This window comes from Clarias gariepinus, chromosome 23 (genome assembly GCF_024256425.1).
Source record: "Clarias gariepinus isolate MV-2021 ecotype Netherlands chromosome 23, CGAR_prim_01v2, whole genome shotgun sequence".
In the NCBI taxonomy this organism is placed as follows: Eukaryota; Metazoa; Chordata; class Actinopteri; order Siluriformes; family Clariidae; genus Clarias; species Clarias gariepinus.
This window is the reverse complement of record NC_071122.1, coordinates 10872415-10899594: the sequence shown is the minus strand read 5'-3', so window position 1 is coordinate 10899594 and position 27180 is coordinate 10872415. Positions and strand designations below refer to the sequence as shown.

Below are 27180 nucleotides of genomic sequence, written 5' to 3'. Positions count from 1 at the left end.
TTTTAAGATTTATTCAGTAAAATACTTCGTAGGGTGCTAGATAAAAATGTAAACTAAAACAAAGGTATGTAAATGTGCAAAAACATAATTTCTTATATCCTTTGAGAGCTGACTAAAAGAATGTGTGATTGAATAACTGATTGAACTGTTGTGTTTATTTGACAGACTATAGTCCTTTATGGGGTAAAGATACCCACCACCATCATCATCATCATCATCATGAGTTACGAAAGTGAACAGTGTGTCTGGGTGAAGCATCGAACAGATGTCCTTGTGTGTTCTTATTTGCCTCTAGTGAATTTTCCATTGTGTGAAGAAAATATTGACATAAGCTCAATATTGATCATTTGTACGTTTGTACATATATACATATAATGAGACTGTGGTTGCGCTTTTTTAAGCGTACATACAAACAGACTTGTACTGTAGATATACACAACGTGGGTGACTATGTAATTTCAGCTGAATATAGACACTGACACTAACATGACAAGCAAAAGAGGTTACTTTATATAATTTTATAATATTTGTACCTTAATCATATAATTATTATTTTTTTCCTAAACCTCCCTCCCCGCCTTTTTGTGTGCAAATTTGTGTTTGCAGAAGAAAAAAATCTTTCTCTATAAGAGTCAGCATTTTGTAACAGAAATGTTCTCTTCTTTTTTTTAACTTGGCACACCTTGGGCACATCAGCCTTGTTCCCAATTCCATTATGTGCAGTGGTGTGTGACTAAAAGCAGTCTGGCCAGAGCTGGCCTCTTTTGAATAAAACTTCATGCAAAGTAATGCACCACTCCTTTATAAATGTGTCAATACAAGCTGCATGTAAAACCGCAATGGATCTTAAACAGCATGTCTGCAAAAAAAGAACTGGGTTATTAGTGCAATATTTAGTACAAATATTCTTACAACAAAGGGACTTTGAGCCAACAAAGGGAATTGAGTTCCCTGCTTGAGTTTGAATTATTGACACTTAAGGTGGACCTATTATTTTAAAGGTACACTTGTACAGTTGTTTTTTGCACAATAGGTCTAATTAGTGCGGTAATGATTAGCTGATATAATTGATTATAAGGGGTGATCAGTGTTATACTTGCGGTGATCTCCAGAGGAACAGTCTGGCATCACCTGGTAGCACTAAAGTGGTCTCCTACATACAATAAACAGAAAATACATATGACTTTTAGCACAATATTATGAATAATATTAAGTTTTTTTCCAAATATTTCTTATAATTTCACTTTTCAGAGATCCAGCCTTTAAACCCTTTCCTCCCTTTACACTCTAAAACTGCATATGCAACTGAAGATATACACCCTTCTTATATTTTTTACAGCAGCTGCCATCCGCTGCATTTACTGCCTCTCAGTACACCGCTTTCACGCTCTTGGTAGCACGAGAGAGAACTGTCCACTACCAGTTAATTAATCACGGATGGCTGTCATAAAATTGTGTCCACATTGACCTCATTGGTCGTTACTAGATGTGTATTGTGCACTGATATGTTAGTACTGATGTAGATTTCAAACATACCACTGCAGTCTGGTTAATTATGAGGGACATTTAAGTCAAATCCGGGCTACAGTATGATGAATTTCCCCTGAATGGAGGTGTATCACTAAGTGATATTTAGCTTTGCTGGGAGTTACAGTATTGGCACATCCCCCAAACAGTCCTGACTCACTCTGTTTCAGACATGAAGCAGACAGTCTGTTCATGGCTCCGGCCTACTGAAAAAACTTTTTACCCTGATGGTATCCAAGCACGAGTGAAATGCTGGGATAACATGGACTTTGAATGTGTATACAGTATATTTCCTCATATAGAAATCTAATCTAAATCTAAACCTCCAGCTCGATTCCTGTCTCTGTGTGCATGGAGTTTGCATGTTCTCCCCATGCTTGGTGGGTTTCCTCCGGGTACTCCGGTTTCCTCCCACAGTCCAAAGATATGCAGTTTAGGCTAATTGGCATTCCCAAATTGGGAATTGGGAAATTAGTGTTTAAATGTGTGTATGTGTTTGCCCTGCGACGGATTGGCACCCTGTCCAGGTTATACCCTGCCTCGTGCCCTAAGCCTCCTGGAATAGGCTCCAGGTCCCTGTGACCCCGAATACAGGATAAAGCGGTATAGAAGATGATTAAGTGAGTGAGTGAAATCTAAGGTTTAATCACCTTGTCATAAGGAAATCTATATCTCTATAACAGTACATATATTCTTGAATATCTGCTGGTCGGGTATTGGTTTTAAATCTCTTCTTCAGTCATTTCTGATAAGCATCAGTCTAACATGTCTTATCTATCTGCATACCCTTGATCCATCCAGAGTGCACAGGATTAAGATTAGTAGGATTTGCTAAATTTGGTATGGTAAGATTTTACACAAGGGCTGTGTTGGCCTCTGTTTGTTAATATCTTTTATGATCTGTTAGATCTTTTAGGGTGTCTGTACACTTGACATTTGGTTTGATTAAAATTAACCTAGGGCCGGGTGTTCTTGAACAAGTGTGAATGAGAACCTTTCACTGTTCGACTCAGTATCTGTTGTTATATCCAATATAAAGGAGGCAGGGAGTAAGAAAATGTCTTAGCTACGTCACGCAGCACTGCACTAGACAAGTTTCGAAAGATTAACAAAGGGGAAAAAAATAATACGTAGCATTATTAATAAATTTAACACTGCCAAATTAAATGAGAATATTTACTTTGGACAGCACACGAGAGAACAGGAGCAAAATAAAAAGATTAGGTGTATTGGTTATCATGTATTCGAAAAACCGAGTATGCTTTTAGCATCTTTTAGCTTAAAATGTAGTTAATGATATAAAAACTACTTTCTTGCATTAATGTATGAAGTTTTTCATTATCTATGTTATATAGAGTATCATATCTAAAGCATAAAATTTTTTTCATTATCTATTTAGGTTGTAAAACGTACGTTTTACTTTCAGTGTTCCATGCCATATGCTTAATCCTATTACACATTATATAAACTAATTCACCTCTACAAAATATTTGAAATACTTATGTTAAATGCTGAGCAACAACTTGCATAAGCCGAGTTTGCATAAAGATCATCTTAGAGAAAGAAAAAACTTGCTGTAAATCGTGTCATACTCTTGTTATATGCTTACTGAATATTATGATATTCAAGTGCAATCTTCTTTATTTGTTAATTCTTTGCTACACCTACTGTAGCAGGAGCACTAACATTGGATGATCGTAACAACATTGGCATGCCATTCACTGTTGGGACACCATTGTTTTTGAAAGTTACAGTAAACTGACTTTGATAAAATGATATTGCAATAACGTTAAATGAACGGGCCAAACACAACATTGCAAATACAACCCCAACACAACAGAATTTAAAACTTTAGTTGGATAACATTCATTCGCACAACATCCAACTACATCCATCGTCCTTTACTGTAAGTTTATAACAGGGTTTAGAATTTGGTTGGAGATTGGGACGGACACAACAGCTCACAGTGCATGTATCTCATGTTCCACAACTCTTATTGTTGTAATGTTACTCTTTCTGTTTCATTTTTTTTCAGAAATATTACCAAATATTACTTTACTGTAATATGGTGTTTGCACAGCGTCCAAATTGCATCATGTCCAGTTTCACATTACCGATCTCAAAGAAATAAGGATTTATGTTTTTTCCCCTTGTGCTGCTTTCCAATTTAATATTTCAGTAAATTGTTGCTTTCAGTATTTAAGTATACCAACGTTGTCCCAGCGTGTGTAACATTGCCAAATTAATGTCATCACAACATTTTGACAACCACCACATTTTTATATATATTTTGTTTAAAGGCATGTTTTCTGGTGTTTAATATTAAAAAAGCAGCCTAATTGTGAAATCACACTGGTTAAAAACATTTGTCTAGACACTCTGTTTGCCATGAAATATGAAATGTGGTTGTTCATGTTACAGCAACAGTTTTTCTATACTTGTCTTTCAGTTTCAAAAAATACCTACTGTAGCTGAGGTTTATTCTCATGTCAGGTATCAGTTTGAAGGCTGTATTGCTAAGATGCTGAAGGGAATAGTTAGGATTCAACAAAAGTTGTTTCAAATACAAATAAATGCACACCAACAGGGCTTGGATAAGATTTCAGACTATTCATGAAGTATTAGTGGAATTCATTAGGTCAGTTTGTGTACAGGATATGCCTGTGCAAGCACATGGAAGTTATTTTAAATTCATTCAAAGAGTTATTTATGTTATAAAGGAACTATATCTTATTGAAAACTATGTACAGTCTTTTATTAAGCAATTAATGAAACTTGTTCAAAGTTGGTGAAAAGGAAATCTCCTGTTGAGTTTTATTAATCATCATAGTAGAATTGTTTTTTTTTTTTTTCAAATGCAGCTTTTGTTGCTAAGAATGTCATGATGTCATGAAAATCCTTTTTTCTTTTTGTTGAATTGTGAGGTTGAGTAAAACCTCCTAGTGGGTTATTGCCATTGCATTAGCTTTGCTCCTTCAGGGAATGAAAAGCGTTTTCCCAATTTTTAATCTCAAGTTTATCTTGGCAGATATATTTTTTTGTAGTAGATTATTAAATTGCATTTAAGCATGTGCCAAAGCATCAAGCCATTAAAGAGTAACTCAGTCTGAATACAAAAGGCATTTGTTTTAATGGGAAAAGACGTAGCCTAACAAAATATGGATTTTAGTAGCAGTTTATTTTATATAGAGCTCATCAACCTTAAAATCTTCAAACTTTAAAAAAAAGAATGAAAAATCTTTTATGATTTGTGTTTTACAGTTGCGAGTTGAAGGGGAAAAAAACTGCCATACCTTTAAAGTACCCATAGTTTACTTTTTTTTTTTTTAAGTTAGCATAGGCCAGAGAGGAACACCAAAATGTCTGTTAATACTAGCTGGAATAGAGACAGGAACACCTGTTTTTTTTTGTATTTCAAATCCTGTCTATTACATTGGTTAGCAGAAATGCATCAGTTCAGCTTCAGTGTCTATGAGCTACCAATGAACCATGAGATAAAAAATCTTACTGTAAGCTACAGTTATACAAGTGCAGTACTTTTAAAACTTGAAGCTGAGATACTTTTGATACTTTGGTACTTTTACTCAAATACACAAATGGATGGAGGACTATTACTTGAGCAAACTTTGTTGTGTGAAATCTCTACTTTTACCTATGTACAGGATATGTTAAGTTTGCCCACCTTTGATCATAACTACACAAAAGAAACCAGGCTTGTTGCATTCAATTAGACGTTACCCTTTTTAAACTCTTAAACTAATTAGGTTTAACACCATGTTTTAATGTTTACATCTTTAAAATGTCAAAAAACAAACAAACTGGCTTTTGTACCACCGAAACCAAAATAGCCAGACAATATTTGGTAGACTGATTCATCTTTTTAGACTTAAGGGACAGGAACACCTAATAAGTAAGATAAAAAATTATGATTAAATGATTACTTTATCCTAACATCGTGCCCTATGACTGTTCATCAATGCCATGATTGTTACTGTTTTGTAAGTTTTTGAGAAGTTTGTTCCACCAAGGACCATAAAGTAATATGTCCAGTCATCATGACAGAGCCGGGAATGTGTTTGTACTGATCCTCGAAGGTGGATGGCAGTGAAGGCCTCAAAAGATTTGTGTGTTTTTTCATTTGCTGTCACTGTTATAGCATGGCAGAGGACTACTTTTTGCCAATTTGGAAGCTGCGCTGCCTCTTGTCAAAATTTGCAGTCAATGTCAAATTTCTCTTGTAGATATTTGATCCTTCAGACAGTTCAACAGCTGTGGAGACCAAATTTGTCTTGCTTTCACTAGCACCAAAAAAGACAGCTGCAGTAGATTTTTTATTAATATTATTTATTGGATTTGTTGCAAACTATTATTCTACCTGAGTCCACTGTGTGACAGTATGTGTGGATAGTGCACTGAGATGAACTGGCATGACATTCACAATGCATTTTTAAGTTAAGCCTTTATTTGTCACATATACATTACAGCTCAGTGAAATTCCTTATTCGCATATCCCAGCGTAACTGGGGTCAGAGCGCAGGGTCAGGAATCATACAGTACAGCGCCCCCGGAGCAGACAGGGTTAAGGGCCTTGCTCAAGGGCCCAACAATGGCAACCTGGTGGCGCTGGGGATGGAACCGCCAATCTTCTTATCGGCAACTCAGTGGCTTAGCCCTCTCAGCCACCACTGTCCTAGTAGTGCCCTATTTTCCACTCACTTCCAGTATTTGCTGCATAAGTTCTGGATCCACAGCCAGCCTGACCATAAATCAACAAATCAGTTATTTCTTGCGAATAACACCATGCATTTAAACAAACTGGTCCCACTCAGCCACACAGTTTTCAGTTATACTATTTCATGAATTCTTACCCTCCTTCTTTCCACTACAGAAGCATAAAGTGGACCTCTTCTATAAGCTGCGCCACGTGATGAACGAGCTGATTGACCTGCGGCGGCAGATGCTATCCGGTCACCTAACGCAGGATCAGATTCGTGAGGTCAAGCGGCACATCACCATACGCCTGGACTGGGGCAATGAGTAAGTTTTAATATGTTTAAAGGTAATGAACAAGTTTATATGTTCAAATTCCTACAGTATGCACATAATCTTTAAATGAAGCAGCTTAACACGCAGTTTCACACCGATGTTAATTAAGTTAATGATAGAACATTTTATGATCCACCTCCTCTCTCTCTCTCTCTCTCTCTCCCTCTCTCCATTTCCTCTGTTAAACTTGCAAAGATCTTAATTAAGTGTTGAAGCTTTGTGTGCATTACTCATCGCGATATGTTGTACATAGCTAATGAAAGAGAAAACAATTTGCTCTGTCGTGAGGAACGGCAATTCACAGCTGCACTCAGCAGAGTTATTGCCTCATATATCCTGAACAAACAATGGGGCCTACATGCTTTATTTAGAGGCCAACTGTGTCAGACTTTTGGCTTTATATATCTTTCAATCGGCAACAGTAACAATATGCATCAGTTACAACCCTACAGAACTGGAAAGAGAGGCTTACAGATGAGCTACAATCGATATAAACCTAATTTAAAGCAATTTACTTGGTCATTATAATTTCAAAGCATCTCCAGTGTCCATTACATCTAAAGTTTTACCCTCTGTGTCTTTCATGTATATGTATATGTATGACAATAATTTCAGTATACATATAGGAAAATGGAAAACCTGAATGGGCCAAAAGGGAGATGTACAGAAATGTATTTTTAGAACAACTGAATTAATAATAAAGAAATTAAAGAAAAACACATACTGTGAAATGTCTTTAAGATTAAAAGGAGTTGCTTTCATTGTTCAGTGACTTACATTTTAACATTAACATTATATTGTAATTAAAATTATAAATATAAATTTACTTTAATTAAATTTAAATATTATTTAAAAAACTAACATTTATATTTAAGAATTAAGTTTTTTTCCTAGGTTAATTTTGCAAAGTAAATTTGACAGGTTGAATGGCAGAAAACAAATATATTCATGTAATGTAAACTTTATTTGAGTCAGAACTACTTTCAGAAGGCACGTTCATATTAACATGCTCATACTAACAGATTATAGTTTCCATAGAAACAGACATTAACTTGTACGACAGAAACTCCATATGCATATATTTTTAAACCTACTCTTTGAGTAAAATTTTAATGTTGCTGCAACATATTATTTGCATTCGAAAGTTTCCTTAGTTACACTCTGTACATTTCAAATAGCTAACACCAAAAATGCATTAATACTGCACAGTTAATTCAGAGTCTCATTATTTATTATTATTTATTCAGAATTTTATCCAGGTAGCTGACACTATTTTGGTTTGTTTCTGTTATTGTGTGTTGTTTCGACATCGCTGTTGCCTTAATCTTCCATATAACAGTCATTATTATTGCTGTTGTCTGAATATGACAAATCATCATTTGCTCATTTTTCCAAAATATCAACATCATTTTTTCATCAATGACTGTATCACTGTCATCCTGTAACAAATATAGGACCTCTTTTAGAATGCTGTCTTTACCACCTCTTATACTATCCTTTTTTACACTTTTTTACACAAATATGAATCCAGTCCTATCTTGGGGTGGTTAGTTTATTATGTCACATCCAGTCCCGTCTGGTAGGACAACTTATACATGGTTATTTGGTTGTCCCACCAAATGGGGCACATGGGGCAAACTTCAGTTGTCCCGACCAGTGGGATAGTCGACTATAAAAAGTCAAAAGACGTGACAGTTTGTCTTTAGGGTGCATTGAAGGTCACAGCATCACTTTGTTATGAAATTGAAATTTGATTCAAGTATGAGTCAGAGACTGATTTGATATTCAGATTATTAATATTTTCCTGCACGACAGAAAAATCTTCAGATTCGTTTTTTCATCAGAAGGATAACTGTCACCAACATGTACTAAGATTCAGAGGCCAAAGGTAAGGGGAGAAAAGAGAGCAGCAAAAGATACCTGACAATTGTTGTCACTGTGTACCCCGTAGTGTTCTAAGACCCACCATGACAATTAGGCAGTGAATATGAAATTCAATATATTTTATTTAGAAAGTAAAAGATGAGCATAAAATTTAAGCAAATTATCATTAGGCCATTAGGAAATCATTGATATTATGATTTCAAGCACATTTCCTAAATAGTTCAAATTGTGAAATTCTACATAAGGAAGGCCGTCTATTGTGTTGTGAAGTCAGAGTTAAAGCTGTGAGTTTATGTCTTTTGACACTTTAGTATGTTCCTGGCATCATGACTATCTGCATTTTTGCTTATTAATTTTAAAAGAAAATAAATTTTTATCTCATTCTACATCTGAGCAGTTGACGGTTAAGGGTTCTGCTCAAGGACTCAACAGTGCCAACTTGAACCTGAGACCTTTTGAACTATAGTCCAATGCCTTAACCACTGAGCTACCCCTGACCCCTTACAATTTAAATTAGCCACCCCTGACCCCTTACAATTCAAGTCAGCTACCCCTCACCCATTAAAATTCAAGTCAGCTACCCCTGACCCTTACAATTTAAGTGATAACAGGAATTAGCTTATTTTCGTTACACCTTCCACAATATTGAACAGATGTACAGTATTGCAAAATTATGACATTATTTAATAGATGATGTTGTACAAAAGAAAAAAAAAACACATTAAGAGATGCTGTTATTAAAAGGCTACGCTCTTACTTTAGGCTGCATCACAACACTCTTTATTGATTATTTTCCTTTAACAGATGCGTTTTATTCTTTACACATTATTTAAAATCATATAGAGTTCAGATGACTTTTTTCTCACTTATAAATACCAGTATACATGTACGGCTGTTTGCTCACCGTGAAATATTTGAGCTGTATCTTATGAAAATAATATTATTAAGAAATGTCTAAGGAACATTAATGTATATGAAATTTGATTATTGTAGGTCATATAGAGGTAAGAATTAATGCAGAAATTAGAGGCTAAAAGTCAATAAAGTGCTGTTTTATAAGAACGACAGTCAGGACACAAGGTTAACATTGCATTAGCAATGGTTATTAGTTTTTCCAGCAGAGCTTTGGATGTGTGTAATAAAAATGTGTTTTTCTGTCTTGGTCATGAAATATAATTGCAGCTTGATTTGTTATAGTAATTACCAGGTCTTATTCATGCATGTACAGACACACTGATGGTCTGACCCTATACTGTATATTCAAACTGTTGCTGAATTCCATGTATCCTTTTTTCCCATTATAGCGAGTATTTAAATGGAGGGTTAATTTTCTCCATTATAAGGTACCTAAATAGGGTTAATAATGAATTAAAAAGAGAATGGGCCTTTACATAAGTAGGTGTCATTACTTGACAAAACTAAGTAAGGAAAGCATTGAAATAACCATCATTAAAGTATTTTTTTTAATGTAATAATGTAAATAATTAAGTATTGTGTATATCCAATGTATCTGTACAGGCAGTAATAATTTGCTGATGGAATTATTTATGGGAAATTCTTGCATGGAATGTGATGGCCATATTTTCAATATTTGAATAAACAGTATTATCTGTAAATAACGTAATTGTACAATTTAAAAAAAAAAAAAAAAAATGTTACTGAAAACATCTGAAAAAAAAATCTACTAAACTAAAAGTACAAAAACAATAGTAGTCCTTGTGGGCAGCCTGGTAGCAAAATGATTTTGATACATATAGGATTTTAAACATAATTTTAATTGTTCTGATATTATATTTGTGCCATATTGCCCAGCCGTCCCAAGTAAGAACGCAGATATATCAAATATGCAGATTGACATACAGTAGGTTATTTCTGATTTCATACATTTTTTCTTTTAGCATTTATTTATATCGTTATAAAGGCATAAATTGTTTATTCATCCTTTTTATGAAAGCATTTAAAAACTGCACCATATCCAGTGTTTAAATGAACAATGGCCAAGTTCCAGTGTAAGATATTGGATATAACCTCCTGAGCTCAAAGTCAGCTGGAGACAGAGAGGAAAATTGATTACTGGTCTCTTTTCTAGTGTAAATTAGGAAAATGTTAATATCTTTCATTCACTGTCAAGCTAGGAACATTTAGAAGTGCTCCTAGGTCTTTCACCTACTGTGGTTTTCATTTCTGATAGTCTGATAATGTCTTCTCTGTGATTCGTCACTGATAGTCTTACCTGCAAAATAAGTTTGACCCCTCAAGTCCCAGGACCCATTAACAGGTCCAGATTAGCATTCCTCACATTCATAGCACCATACACTTTCTTTTAGTTTTAGGACTTGAACTGAATAATTCATAGCAGTTACTGAGTAAAATGTATTAAAATGAATAAATGACTAAGCCATGGGTTTGAGAAATTAAATAGTAATACTTTAGTTATTAGGCTATACAAATTGAATGGTTTCTAAATAGATTAAATTTGCAAGCACTAATCCCAGGTCTCTCAGAGGCACTGTTGTCAGAATTATAATGTTGTATACTAGGAGAAAATAATCATAAAGTGCAAACATTTCCTCATTGTTTTTACAAGATGGTGACTGCAATACTGTACTGTTGTTTCTTATTGTTGTTTCCATAGCGAAGCCTCCATTGCCAGAATAGATACACTATGTTATCCAGACAATACCTACTTATACTTATATGTCAAAATGTAATCATATGGTACAGTTACAAGATTTACAGTGTAGGTGAAAATTAACTGGGCAATATTTAATTTAATATTTAATTTTTTTTTTTACATGGTACCAGTAAGAATTTTAAAGTACCTTAAATCCTGTTAATTACACTATTGGTCTCTAGCTCCACCAGTCATGGTTAGTTAGTTCCACACTTGATAACCAGCACTTCAGCACTCTATGTATTATGTGATATTGCTTAATTGTAATGTACTGTATATTATGATGTCATAAGTAATACAAAAACAGTATTTAAATATTTGGTATGTATGGATTAAAAAAAAAACACTTTTGGTTCTGTTAAAGGAAAAATAATCAATGACTTGGTGGTGTGATGCATTATAAATTTTTCCTTTTTACGCAGCATCGAAGGGAACAGCTTTACCGGTGAATGTTACACAGCACTGACACTGGAGACTCCTTCCAAAAATTATATATAAAAAAAATAGTTTCCTGTACAGACAACAAAACTAATCAACAGCTGCACACACTTAAATGCGAAATATCTGTGTTCCGGTTTCAGGCTTATAAAACACTAACACAATTGTGCCGTTAATAAATGTTAATTAAGCCTGTAGTTTGCCTTGCAGCTAATGTTATAAAAAAAATTATTAACCAATTCTGACCTGTGAGGATTGTGAATTCGATTGCGCTGTTGTATAATATGAGGGTAGTACTGAAAGTAATTCAAAAGCGGACGTTAACTTTTAAATAACAAAGATTGTTCAAATTGCACATGTTGTAAGAGTAACTCTTTCTCTATACAAAAGTACTACTTAAATTAGTCTCCATCCCAAAAGATGCATTTGCTCTATTGTTTAACCCAACTCTTGAACCCTCTTGGGAAATATGCTTAGTTGCAGTTGACGGTTTCCCACTGTTCTAATGTTCATGGAGATGTCACCTCTCACGAGAGCAATGCGCACAGATGGATAAAGAAGTTTAAAGAATGGAGACCAGCACTGAGGACAAACCACCCATATTATATTTTAGTCCAAAGTACTTTCAATTTATTATTTTTGCCTTGCGTTTTTATTTTGCACAGTGGCCCGAAAACAGCATTGTTACTAATAAACGGATAATTTACTTTTTTATTCAATAATGAAATTCATAAAACGTTTATTAGGAGTTGTACAAAAAAAAATCCCTTCACTCTTTCGCAGCGGATCCGAACTATAGCTTGATCTGTAAAATAATTTGGTTTAATATTAAGAACTAAATAATAATCTTGGGGCTAATCTGGTTGAGTACTTTGTTCAAGGAAACCAGGGCTAGAAGCGATGGAAGTCGACCTGTGTCAACAACTGTGTCAGCAATCATGAAGGCCATTCCGTCCTTCAAGATTGTTTTCAATAATGCAGGCACTACACTGTCAGCAGAATATTGATAGAAGATCCAATTCAGGCAATGCTAACAGATAATTGAGTAAATGGGATAACATGAAAAAGAGTCAGTGGCATTTACTGAGCTGACATTTATTCAGGTGCCTGAAGGACAAAAGCAGAAGCTGTTCAAGAGCAAGATACAATACACTGGCTTAAAACAAGCAGCTGTGAATGGAGTAGCAATTATACATCGAACTATTCGCTGGCATTTTCTCTGTCATAGGTCATTTCATAGTGTAAAATTACTGTCTGAAAGAAGTATGAAAATGTCTAGTGCTAACTATGCAAATAACATTTAAACCTTAAAACATCATGCCCAGTATTGTGTAGGTTCCTATTGTGCCATCCAAACAGCACTGATCCCTCAGGGCATGACTCAAGAAATCTTTTGCTGTGGTGTCTGGCACCCAGAGGATAGCAGCAGATTGTTTCAATGATCCAAGGTGTAGCTTACAGTACCTGGATTGAGCTTGTTTGTCTGGCGCATTCCATTGATGCTCGATCAGATTGATATCTCGTGAATTTTAAACATTGAGTGTCAATCAACACATTTATATATATATAAAATACTATGCAATACTAAATTTATGTATATATATATATATATATATATATATATATATATATATATATATATATATATATATATATATATATGTTGATTAATTTTAATGCAATAGCAGCACAGAGAAAATTTTTTTGTCTAAGAAAACAAATCGCATTTTCATATAAATGCTCTTGTTATAATAGAGAGAGAGTAAATGTACAATAGTTTGTAGTTCAGAATTAATTGTACTTCCTTGCCTTTCTTTAGACTGAGGTATGGGGAATTGGGGTCAGGAGGCCATGGATGAAGTTCATGGTGCTTAAAGCATAATGAAATCCAAAGACATGTTTCTATATTTAATTTCAAGACAATCTGCCAGTTATTCACACGGCTTCACGCAGCTCAATGATTTATGTACACTGTCACAATGTACAATGCACAAGTATCGCATAAACCCACACTTTTACAGTATATGATATGTGACAAAGCTAAGACAAGACCTATTTTAAGGAAAGGTGCAGTTTTAGTAAATATTGTCTCTACATTGACATGCTGAGTCGTCTAGTGGCAATGCGACCTCATTTTCCTTCAATCATAATCATGTATTTTTGAAGAACCTAGAAGTGGTAAATGAGAAGGTTTTAATCGGCTCATCAACCTGTTTGATAATTACATCTAGGTAATCGGGCGTGACACACATTTTCTCAGATGAATTAGTGTTTGTTTATAGTTTGCACTATATTTATAGTCTATAAAGTCTATAAAGTTGGTGAAAAAAAAAAAAAGGGCCCACAACATATCTATAGTTAAATACTACTACTAATTTTATTATTATTATTATTATTATTATTATTATTATTATTATACTGTCCCAAGTGGACAGTTCTTGCCAAGATACAAATAATAATGTTAAAATTGCACATGAATTATTATACGTCTGCAATTTTGTAATGATAGTTCAATGATAAGCGGTACAGTGGTGTAGTGGTTAGCAACGTGACCACTGTTAGTGTAGAACCTCCAGGGTGGAGGGTTCAAGTCCCACTTTTGCATTGAGTTTGAATGTTCTCCTCGTGGTTGGTGGGTTTCCTCTGGGCACTCTGGTGTCCTCCGACAGCCCAGAGGACACTGGCCAGTGTCAGGACCCCACCTAGAGTGCCCTAGGCTAGGCTTCTGGCTTTCTGCCACTCTGTCCAGGATAAGTAGCGTAGCAATTGACTGAGTTAACGAGTTCAATGATAGTTGTGTGAAATGCTTACTGAACACTGATTGGCTGAAAGTAAGTATGCTTTTAAGTAATTATTCAGAATTTTATGTACAGTATAATAAAAAAAAAAAATTGGATTGATGCAGAACACCAAATTTCAGCTTAGTTGGCCTTTCAGTTCCTAAAGAAACACTATTTTGGTCTTAAATCTAACTAAAACCACTAATTGTGCAAGTTCTCCCACTTAAAAAGATGAGAGAGGCCTGTAATTTTTATCATAGGTATACATCAACTATAAGAGACAAAATAAGAAAAAAAATCATCGGTAAAATAGGAATTTGGTCACCTACAAACAAGCAATATCTCTGGCTTTCATAGACCTGTAACTTTTTTTTAAAGAGGCTTCTCTGTCCTCCACTCGTTACCTGTATTAATGGCATCTGTTTGAACTCGTTATCAGTACAAAAGACACCTGTCCACAACCTTAAACAGTCACACTCCAAACTCCACTATGGCCAGAACCGAAGCAAAGAGCTGTCAAAGTTGTAGACCTGCACCAGGCTGGGAAGACTTAATCTGCAATAGGTAAACAGCTTGGTGTAAAAAAAAAACAACTCGGGGAGCAATAATTAGAAAATGGAAGACATACTGTACAAGACCACTAATAATCTCCCTTGATTTGGGGCTCCACGCAAAATCTCACTCTGTCGGGTCAAAAAAGATCACAAGAACTGTAAGCAAAAATCCCAGAATCACACAACTTGTATGGTTGGGAGGAGAAAGAATGCTGAGTTGCATCCAAAGAACACCATGCCTACTGTGAAGCATGGGGGTGGAAACATCATGCTCTCTCATATTTGTAAGTGGGAAAACTTGCACAATTGGTGTCTGACTAAATACTTTTTAGCCCCACTGTGTAAGTACTTAGACTACAGTAGTTTGCAAATTAGGTTTTGGTATTACCAAAAAAAATATCTGCCATGCTGTGTGCTTAAGCATAAACATAAACGCCATTAAGCCAACAAGGGCAACAAGTACCTGTTGAACAAATTTGTCCATACTGTATGGCTGTAAGATAAAAAAGAGGAAGAACAAGAAAAAAATGAGATATAAAGAAGAAAAATGAAAACCAATAGTCTTTGTTAAAACCATGTCTTCGGGGGGTTAGACCACTATTAACAATTAATGCTATTTAAAATATATTGACATCATAATTTCCATGCCATTTTTTAAGCTTTAACATTGATGTCATGTGACACACACACGTGTTAGCATAATACAGAAACAGCTGCACATAGTGCACATAACATTTAGTTGTTGAAAACCTCTTATGGATGAACGACAATCTGGCTTGTCAGTAGGTTTATGGAGAAAATTGGAATGTGATGATATGCCAGTGTCATTTTACTTAAACAAGCTTTATATTCATATAAGCAACAGAAAAAAGTACTTCCCATAAAATATGATGCAAATCATTTGTTTTTATAAAGTTTGATGTATTGTGTAGTTGGTGTCCTCTGAGATAGGCTGTCACAATGAATACTGTACAGTGCGTGACAGATGGTTGTGGGTAAGACCAGCATTACTTGGCACACGTTAAAGGCACCACAGCAGGTGTCAAAAGTAATGTGTCAGATTTTAGTCATTCATACTAGCTATTTTTAACTTGACTCTTTGATCTAAATACTATTTCTTATATTCCATCCCTTATTCCCTTACCACCGTCTCTCATCTTTCTCTCTCTCTTTTTATTTGCATTCAGACACTTAGGCCTGGACCTCGTGCCGAGGAAGGACTTCGAAATGGTAGACGCAGACCAGATTAGTGTCTCTGATCTTTACAAAATGGTAAGTGTATTTTAGCATATTAGAAGTGATATTAGCATATTAGAATGTAAGGTGAATGAACTGCTTACATAATGAATGATGTTTCATGACCCTGAAAATCTGAATAGTATTCATGAAAAACTTTGGTTGGTTTACAGCACCAAAGAAATGCATGTGTGTATGAGAGTTTTAGTCAGGGTTGACATTGTATAATGCAAAGAACCAGTTTAACATGTGTTACGGTCTGGTTAATTCTTTAGTTTGATGACTCCTGGCTGTTTCAAATCTACTGCCTTAGCTAAAATCTGCACTGCATAAAACTGATATACCACAATACAATATATCACAGCTGTGCATTATAGGTGGACTGTCAGTTCGATTAGATTTTCAGAAATTGAGATTTTTCAATTCAATCCAATTCAGTAGCATTCTGATTTCTTTCAGGCAGCTATATTTCTTACAGCTTTTATAGTACCAAAACCTAAGTTTAAAGTAAACATTGGAATGCTGTGTAACTTGTAAAGTGTCATTACCCATGACAAAGCCATGATCTTTTTTTTCCCCTGATTCTGTTCCACACTTTAGTCCAGTAGATGACAGTATTGCAACAACCGACCATAAACTCAAAAGAAGTAAATGAGATGCTCTTACAAAACATAATTATTTGTGGAAGTTGGAAGCAGTTTTTATTTTTTGGTTAAAAGCTGTGATATATATTTTTTAAGAATTTTTAAGTCAGTTTTTTTACACTGCCAAAACCTACATTCAAAACCAGTCACAGAAGCACTTTCAGGGATAAAACACGTCTGATAACATTATGTCATCTTAAACAACACACTGTCTTTAGTAATTGCTTCAAATTATTCCGAATTGCCACTGAACCGTTTGTGTATTTTTGTTCATGGCTAACACAAGTTACAAATCTAACCAGCTTCTAAGACAGGGTTAAATCACAAATCACTCTTGAACCCCTGATCAAGGGCAATACTTGGGGTGCGAATCAAAAAAACGGACACTCTAGCACTAGCTTTCCATTTTAGCCTATTTGGGATTCATCCCTGAAACCCCAGAATTTAGCTGATATTTTAAAGAGGAATAAGTTTAAATATAAAGTAGATCTCCTAAGTTTCTCAGGACTGTCCACTACAGTACATCCATGGTTCATTCTTCTCACATTTTGTCTACACAGTACCAGTAAGAATTTTAACTACTTTCACCCGTTATTGACACTAATTGTCGGTCGCCGGCTCTGCCAATGGCGGGTGATTAGTTCCGCCAGGTGAGGAAGGATTTAGCAAAATAAACAAAAATTATAGTCTATTGATAACAAATGGTGTTCTTGAAACTGTTGTTTGAAAGCCATATCACACTTGAGGTCGTATGGATGAACATGCCCAAACTGATTGGTATGTTTGAGGACATGCTTGGCGGTTTATTATTGTAGCTTAGATGAATATTTTAAGACACATTTTGTGAAAATACATGAAAAATCCTTAAGCTACTTAGTAAAAAAAAGATTTTAAATTTTACCGTTTCAAATCTAATCGGGTGATGCTAAATGTTCCACACTGCTCATTTGATCATAAAAAAGGGAGCAAAAGGAAAATACTGTTCTATAGCACCAATATCAGGTTGATCAGGCTTATCTTTCTTGTCTGTACTACCAGTGGTTTGGTCTACATTACAAATTGTAGTGAAGATAAGGAGAAAGTAAAAAAACAACCCAAAGAAAACAAGAGGTTTCCAGGCAGTTTATGCATGAACCACTAATAAAACCTAACACGCTACACTAAGCCTCTGTGCCTAATAAACGTTAGCACTCATTCAATTAGAATTAATGTAAGAACTTTGTGGTAAGCCATAACATTTTTTGAAACGTCTACAAAAATCTGTTTCAGTGAACAGAATTATGGGATTCCCTATACACAGAAGGATAAATATGATGCAGAACCTTGTCTATGCAGCCCTGGGGCATGTGTTAACAACTACAGTGTATAGTATGTGTTTATGTGTGTTTGGATGTGTGTAAGAGCGAGGTTTTTTAATTGAATTTTTGAATTTGCAGTTTTAGCTGTAAACGCTTGAAGTATTTCTTGTTAAGTCAGCCTCCATTTCAGGTTGCTAATGTACATGTGAATATATGTTATTAAAAACCCTTTAAGTCACAATTTTCTGGATGGTTTGGCACCAAGTGCTGTGGCAAATATTATTAAACGATTTTAAACAGAAAAACGTGTAAAACTGTGGATTTAACTGCCTGAATCATAAATGCCCATAAATCCTCCAAACCAAACAGGCATTAATTAAGCGTTTACATGTTTACAAATCAACCAGCGTATTAATTCGCATGCCATCTTTTTAAAATAAGAGCAAGCATATGCTTTTATTAATTTTGACAAAATATCGCATCAGCTTTTAGCTGCACTAACACATATGGCAGATTAATGGCTTAATTTCTGCTTCAAAAATACCCAGTGCAAAAATGACACTGCGAAAAGAGGGTGAAATGCTGCCAAGACGGTCATTATGGTGATGCCCAAGGTTGGCATGGACGGGGCAGTGCCTTGGCATCAAGGTCTGGCACTCCTGCAGGGGCTGTTGGCACTGATGTGGGTTGAGTTGGCAGCGAGGTGCGCTTCTCACCTTTGTCCGTTTTTCTTTTTATTCACCTTTTCCCCTTGTAGAGAGGATATTCTAAATTAGTTTGACCCATATTTTTATTTTCCCATTTTATGTTAGAAAGAAGGAAATGATATAAGCCTCTGTAGACTTGATGTAACATGCTGCATTTATCTTCACTGTGCCACTGGAGCTCACACAGCCCTAAAACATTAGAGATCCACCACCATGCTTTACAAAGGGGATGATGTACTTACCATAGGCTTTGTTGTCTCCTTTCCAAACATAAAGTTAAATTTTGGTCTCATCACTCTAAATGATTCCAGAAGCTGGGAGGCTTGTCTAGGTGCTGTCTAGTGTAGCCTACTGACTATTTGTGAGATGGGCGCAGTAAAGGCTTACTACTGGCAACTCGACCGTGCAGGTCATTTGTGTTCCTTCCTTATTGTGCTCCTTTAAACAACACTTTTGTTCCAGAGCATCTTGTACTTCTCTCAAAGTGGTTAGTGGGTAAAATCCTTCTTGGTCTACCTGACCGTGAACCTCTTATTTTCCTACTCTTTATCAGAATTTAAACAGTACTGCCTGGCATTTTCAAGTGTCAAGATATCTTTTTATGCCATTTTCCTGCTTTATAAAGTTCAACTACCTTATTACCACAGGTCCACTGGCAGTTCTTTTGTCTTTCCCATGATGCAGTATGCAGCCAACTCAGTGCATCACCTTATGAGCTGAGAAACTCACTGAGTAGTTATGCAAAGACACTAATAACAATTATCACAGCTCACAGGGTTGGAAACTTCCCTTTAAACTTCCCTTTAATAGCCATTTAAACCTGAGTGTGTCAACCTGTGTATACAAATATTGTGCTGAAAAATGTGCATACCCTGTAAGAAATATATACATTTGATGTGGCACAATAGTGTCATTCCTAAATTATACTACAGGTGGCATGATGTAAATTCTTCACACGTTGGCAAGCAGCTCAGAATTCTGTGTGCCATAAGTAAATGATTAAGTTTGTTAAGAATTGTAATGAAAAACTAAGAAAAAAATTATTGGAATCGAATTGGGATATTTAAAAAATGTGATACTTAAAGAATCGCAATACAAATCGAATCTACACCTAGGTATTGGGATGGTATCCTATTGGATGTTTTCTGGGAATTCCCATCCCTACTGCATTAGCATATCCAAACACACAGGACAGGACAAAAGGACTCAAAAGGGCAGTTCAAATGAATGTGGGTGGCAGGCGTCACATGTCTCGGAGAAAGCACGTGGTAGCCGTCGCCCTCCCTGGTTGGTGGTATTTTGGTAGAAATACTGGTCTACTGGAATGCAGAGTGAATAAGGCTTGCAACTACCTAACTATCTTTATTTGTTTCTAGATTGACTGCAGCTTAATCACAAGCAAAGTATAAAACATAAGTGATCCATTTAAATGTTTGGCACGAACAACAACTGCTGAGTGAATATTATAAATTAAATTTGCAATTGTAAAGCCATGGTAAAAGCTATTGCATGTCAATACAAAAAAAACATAAAGCATAAATAGATGGAATAAAATGGACTGCACTGTAACTCTGTTGGAGAACCAACTCCTCAAACTCTCTTTGGAAGTGTGCTTGAGTAATGTGTTGTGTTGGCGTGCTAGAGTTTCAGTCCGTAGGAGGAAGAGACGCTTTGCCAGTACCAAAAACCCAAAGCAAAGCATGCAGAGCTGTAAAAACCTCCGCTTGTACCTGCCTTCAGGCAACACTGAACCGAAACTTGCTACCAAAGTAAACCTTTGTGTTCCATTTGGAATTTCTGGAAATGTTTGGTTAACGTTGGCGTGTCTGGATGGCAAAGTATCACAATTGTGTATCCTGGTTGTTTAAAATAACAATAATAAAATCACATTAATTGTAAATTTTTTAATCCTAATATTCCTCATTCTTAAAACATAAGTTGCACATCTCTATATTATATACCAATATCTTATAGTAACTGGTCAGTTAGTAGTTAATGTTTTAATTACCAGTAAATGGAGATATAAAATTTTTTATGAATTATATATACAAACAAATATACATGAGATGTTCAAGTCAAATTGAAACTTGTGTTGAAATTTCTCGTAAATGTAGTCATAAAACTAATTGACAGAAAGCTTTAAGCACAGTGATGCAACTCTTTCCCACAGTAAAAGATTGGAATGGTGTCAATGTTTTAAAGTGCATCTTTTAATGATGATCCTGGCTGAGGTGGCTTGGAGTGGCTTGGACTCCTTTGAACCTTCAACTAGTCGAACACATGGTCCATGAAATTCAACGAAGAGACGCACCTGTCTATGGGAACTGTGCACACAATCATTCACAAAAAACATTTGCCCATTACAGGAACTTGGATGAGAGTTATTGCCACATCCCGATACAATCCTGACATCACTCCAAGCCAATTCTACAAGTTTGGGACGTTAAAGGAGTTCCCGGGAGGCCAGGGTTTCAGAATTGAAGCAGCCAATAAGAATATGGCTCTGGCATATTGAGAAATTGTTCTACTATAATAGAATCCAAGCACTAGTGAAACACTGGGATAAGTGCATTAGTGTAGCAGGGGATTATATAAAGAGATAAAGGCAGTTATTCTCTCATAACTGTGTTCTGTTATTCTGCACAAAAGTCCTGGTGTGTGCGTCTAGAGGAAAGGTATCAAGGTGTTTTTCCTTATATTTTAAAGACTCGTCTACAATATACAATTAAAAGGGTGTAGAAATAAAGGAGTTATGTATTATGCAACTGTAAAAGGTTTTCTAAAGGAAAATAAAATTTAATAATGTATAGTTTAATAATAAGAGACGATCAAAAAAAAGAACGCCATGTGCACATTTTTTTCTCAAATATTACAACTGCAGAAAAAAAAATAGGACATGCTTTCTAACTTCACTGTTCAGAATTAATGGGTCCCTCAAGGCGTGCATTTAGCATTGCTAATGATAAAATATCCAAGAACAGAAGGAAGATGTTTGTTTTCAGAGTATTTCTAAATCAGGAGGTACCCTGCTGGAGTTGAGGATGAGGCCTCGCTAACTGTCAGGCTTTCGTGTCGCCTGCACCTTGCTGTTGTTTTAATCCGTGCCAAAGTTACACAAACAGAACACAATCAGATAACAGGGAGTCAGGTTTAATGTTGCGTGGAGTTGCACGTCTCTGTCGGTGGGTTCACAGAAGGGGGTCTGCGCTGATTTATTCAGAGCACTCACAAAGCCTCAAGAGGGGGAACATATGCTTGGTAGTAGAGCTTCATAATTCACTCACAATCTTGCAGCCAAAGTGTGTGTGTGTGTGTGTGTGTGTGTGTGTACAGTATGTGTGTTTGTATATGTGTATGTGTGTTTGTATATAGGTGTGTGTGAATGTGGTTTAGGGGTGTGCTGCAATATGGCATAAACATCATATCAAGATTAAATATCATATCAGATGAAATATTTTGGTGTGTTAAGAAAATGCCACCTGAGTGTTGTGTTTTGCGTGTGTGGGATGCGTCTGGTTCTCCAGTTTCCTCCCACTTCAAATAAACGTGATGGGTGAACTGTGAGAGTGTGAATGTTTGTTTGTGTGTGTGTGTGTGTGTGTGTGTGTGTGTCTGTGTGTGTGTGTGTGTGCGTGTGTGTGTCTGCGCGCATGTATGTGTATGCATGGTTCCCTGCAATGGACTGGTGTCTCATATTATGATCAATGTTCCATGGATGGTTCCAGTTTTACGTTTAGTTGTAGAAAGAAAGGAATTAATTTAGTGATGTGATACATAACATTTGTATTATTTCATCCAGTTAACAAGTATGAAAAAAAAAAAAACTCTGTTACTTTCTATATCAGTATATTCACCACTCCGAATATGCGGTGTGTGTATCTCACAGTCCTTTTTGGATACAATTACATTACCCTGTGTTAATCAGCAGTCTTTTTCCTCTGTCTTGACTGGAGCCTCTAATGTCCTCACTGCTGCATCAGGCATCCAATGGAGGAGAGGGAAACACTGCTGTGAGCTGGTAACAAACCATCCATGGCCGATACCAATCCAACGTGGTTGGAAACCTCTGCTGTAGGATACCAGACACTGGCAAGTTGGCAGTGAGAAAGTTTAGTAGGTAGGAGGTATTGTAAAGGCTACTGTTATGGAAATCATGAGCACTTTGATATGCTCCGTCTTTGAGTTCTTGTTTTAAGAAGAAACATACATAATGGATGGATTAATGTCCATCAATGCGCTTTATGTAGTCCAGATTTTTCATTGTTTAATTTCTAGTACTGCAGAATGTGAGTACAATGTAAGTAAATAGAGCCAAATTCCACAACCACTGTACCGTGTAAAAATGCATCTCAAAGCTCAGCTGCAGTCCTACAGTCCTTTTAAGCTAAATCAAGTTGGTGTTTTTTAACTTTACAGTAAACTAAATTTATGGCTAACTAGAACCAGTTGGAAAGACGACTGTCGCAGTGGTAAAGTTCTCGCCCTATCATCCGGAGATTGCGAGATCGATTCCCGGCTGATGCTGTAACCTCTCGCAGCTGGAGGCCTACAGAGAGCTAATTGGCGGAGCTCTCTCACAGGGAAGGGGTGGGATGTACTTAGTGCTCCCATATTAATCAAGAGGATAGCGCTGTCCTCCAAGTGTGTTACGCCGCCCCCAACAGTGCATGAGCAAGCAGTTCGAAAAGATGCGGTTGGCTGGCGTCACGTGGTTCGGAGGAAACACGGCTTCGGCACCCCTGACTGAGTGGTAGCCTTAATGTGGGAGCCCCCTACATTAAAGTACTGGGTACGACTAAGTTAGGGAGAAAATCGGACAGGACCCCCCTAAAAAAATTATAAAAACTATTAAATTTAAGACTTAAAAAAATATATCCCTTTATAAGTACCAGAATATTACTAAAAACAAATAGGTGTAAATTAAATCCTCGGATAAAAGTAAAAAAAAAAAAAAAGTGATATAAATCAGAATTAATAATTTAAACAAGTGGTGTTTCTTTGAGCAAGGACATCTCATGTGTTTGTTCTTGATTTGTTCCTCCATCTTCATTCATTTTTCCTTGCAAAAACAAGAGCTAAAAAACAAGAAAGAAATGGAGACAATGAAATGATACAAGGATCCTCATTTTAAGAAATGAAAAGCACTTTGATGTCACGGCCCTTTTCACTGCAGTGCTGTTGGAAAGATGCTTCAAACGAAGACCACCCACGGCAGATATTTGTAGAATTGTTCCAAACTGAAGTGTTAAAAAGTTTTCGATATACAAGTGTGTTCTCACTTTAAAGGTTAGAGTGTAGGGTTTAGTCACGATAGCTTCAATATATATCTTAAATGCAGTAAATGTAATTAGAGCAGAGGTGCGGCTCTCTGTATGTTTGAGTTAAATGAATAGCATGAGTCTGGAGAAAGGTAAATAAATTAAAACTGGATGTATTTAATGCTGATTAAATCCCGCCGCTGTGAAATTGTTCGATTTAATATAAGAGCGCTCATCAAAATGGAACCAACTTTAATAATAAAGTGATTCTAACACTGAAACACTTTCGTAAACAAATTGTTACTAATTATTGTCACATTTTGCATCATTTTTAAGGGTAATTTAATAAAATATTTTTCACTCACCTACTGTAGTTCTAGTGTGTGTTGTCACAGTTTAATTAAAAGTGGATCTGAGTCTGAGGGTATAAGCTTAGAGACTTTGTGTGCATCTGTGTGATAGAGCTGCATGTCAGAGCAAATTTCACAGCACAAGATCGTGTGTTCTACTTTCTGCCTTCTAGTGTAACTCTAGTACAACACTCTAGTGTTGCAAAACTTTCTGCTGTAAGACTTTTGTCACTCCATGTAAGAATTTTTTTTTTCAAAACAGCAGCATTGATAGTACTGTACAGTAGTTCCAGCTGCAAGATTCACATTCCAGTGTTTCCCAAAGGCTTTGTTTAGTTTCTCTATTCTTACAACTGCTTGTGCAATTCTCAATTCTTTTTCTATGCTGCAGCAAAACATTAAATTTTCTTCTGTAAAATAAAGCTACATTTAGAGGGCGTTTTCTTCCCAAACCTTATTATTTTTGTCATCCTGTCATTCAGTGGCATGAAAAAAAAGATTTCTGCAATTAAGTCCTGTAAACCATGGTGGCTACGATTTATCATGATCTTTTTAAAATTACAATTTTGTATTCAGGACATCTTTTTTTTTTTTTTATAGACAGAAAATACACTAGTATTTTAAATCCCAAGCATGCAGAAGTCCTGAGATAATTGTTTTGCTGAAAACTATAATTCACCACAAACAAAATGACAAAGTCAAACTCCTGCTTATTTTCAACTGGAAACAATAAAAATATACAATTAACAAGTGCAATACAGCAATTCATCATAAAATTTGTGTTTCAGTAGATATGTTGCTGCTAAGAACTGTATTTAAGCAATATAAAGAGGCCGTGCTGTTGTACTGAATATCAGCATGGCTGTGGTGTGGTTATAGGCCCAAGAGGTGATGATATTCAGTACAACAGCATGAGCTCAAGGGTGATATTGCTTTTATACAACAGTCTTACTAATGGCATTTATAATCAACAACTGTTTGTTTATTTAATCAATTATTTTGCTTCGCCAAATATGCTTCCGTGATTGGTGGAGATTTGGTGACCAACGGTTAGTGTAATTAACGATGTACTACATGTACAGTATATGTAGAAAAAAGGTGAAGAGAATAAACCAATTATTACTAAATAAATATAATTTACCACATAATTCCACTTATTCCGCTTTAAAATATCAGCTAACTTCCAGGTTTCAGGGGTTGAAACCCAAAAATTGTTAAATGGGAAGCTCGTGCTCTAGGGTGTACAATTCCTTGTTCCAAACACTAAGTAGTGCCTTCGATCAGAAGTTAAATAGGGATTTGATCTTTTGTTTAAAGCTAGTTTGTTAAAATGCATGGTTCAGGAAGCAATTACTATTGAGACAAAGGGTTGTTTAAGATGACAACATTATCACATGTTTTCTTCCTAAAATTGCTTCTGTCAGTGATTTTGAATGTATGTTTGTGACGAGCAGCTGCTCCCCCCACTTTTCAGTACTGCTGACCATAGCTACAGTACCTATTTTCCATTTTCCAGTACCTGCTGGTGACCAACAGTTAACGTCAAGTAAACGTCCCAGTGCTATAATGCCCTATATCACTGCTCATGGAATGCCTCTTGTCCAATCAGATTACTCGGTTAGAACTAACTTCAGTGTAATGTACTGTATGTACAGTCACAGATTTCTATGAAGATTGAGCTCACTGCAAATGTTTTCTTCTCTTCACATTTTTCTGCTTTACCACAGGTCGCCTGAACTATTTTACTCCCGTTGCAGTCACTCCAGCAGTTATAAATGACTGGTGTTTTTCGCTTAACATCCATTATATATTCTGTGAAATAGGACATTTGGTTGTTGTTAAATAACCGCAGTCGCTGTGTTGCGCATTAAGTATCTTCGCTTCACTGATCGTATTAGAGGAAGAAGTAACATGAATGACTTGTCACAATGCTTCTAACACGGGGTTGTATAGCAGTTTTCAAATTAAATGTTTCGTTATAAACAACCTTTTATGTCAGAGAATAATGATTTTGCAAAATGCTGTTCATCACATTCTGCTGTCAAACTGTTCAATAGATTTAAACTTGTATGACAACCACCTGTGATCTGTAGTTTTTAAAAAAGCATACTCAGGAGCTTGACAACAATTAACTAATCATACAAACTGATTTGTTCTACAAAATAATATTAGATGATTATTTATTTTACATTCATTTTCATTTTAATTTTTAAAAATATTTTTTTAATAATCTAACCAATTTATTTCTAACTATTCATTTTACTAGAGATGGCTCACAAAATGACAAAGCACCTATTGTACATATAGTTAAAGGCAGGATTAACATAATTGTGTAGTTAAAAGTAACCTGGTTTTTACTAATGAAAAAAAAAAAATTTAGTATGGATTTTTTTTTAAATACTTACAAAAGTATGGTGTGTAGTTATGATTTTGATGAGTTTTGCATAATCTTGCAATTTTGCATAATTTATTACCAAAATTTTAAATATTGCAACAAAACATTTAGTCATCTGTGCTTTGTATCACCCTTGCACAAAATATTCCCTGTGAGTTTATAAACGCAATTATTCCTTAAAACTACAAAAATGGATTTATCTCATTTCACTGTCAAACATTTCATGTATAGTACTGTGCAAAAGTATTAGCTGCATATGAGTGATAGTGTAGTTAATTAACTAAAAATGTCAATTATTTTGTAAAAAGAAAAAAAGAGTAAAAAATCTATAAAGCCCAGTAAACAGTAATTAATGAAATAAATTTGGTGTAACAATGCATTGAGGCCCC

At 35.6% G+C, this 27180-nt stretch overlaps 1 protein-coding gene across 1 annotated transcript in view; it reads left to right on the top strand.

The window, feature by feature from the left end:
• Nucleotides 1–27180, top strand: part of dock3 (dedicator of cytokinesis 3) — a 271714-nt gene that overhangs the window by 149068 nt on the left and 95466 nt on the right. The window contains exons 6-7 of the mRNA XM_053483930.1: nt 6416–6564; nt 16091–16175. Coding sequence (XP_053339905.1) covers nt 6416–6564; nt 16091–16175 — 234 coding nt within the window. The remainder of the gene's footprint in view (nt 1–6415; nt 6565–16090; nt 16176–27180) is intronic.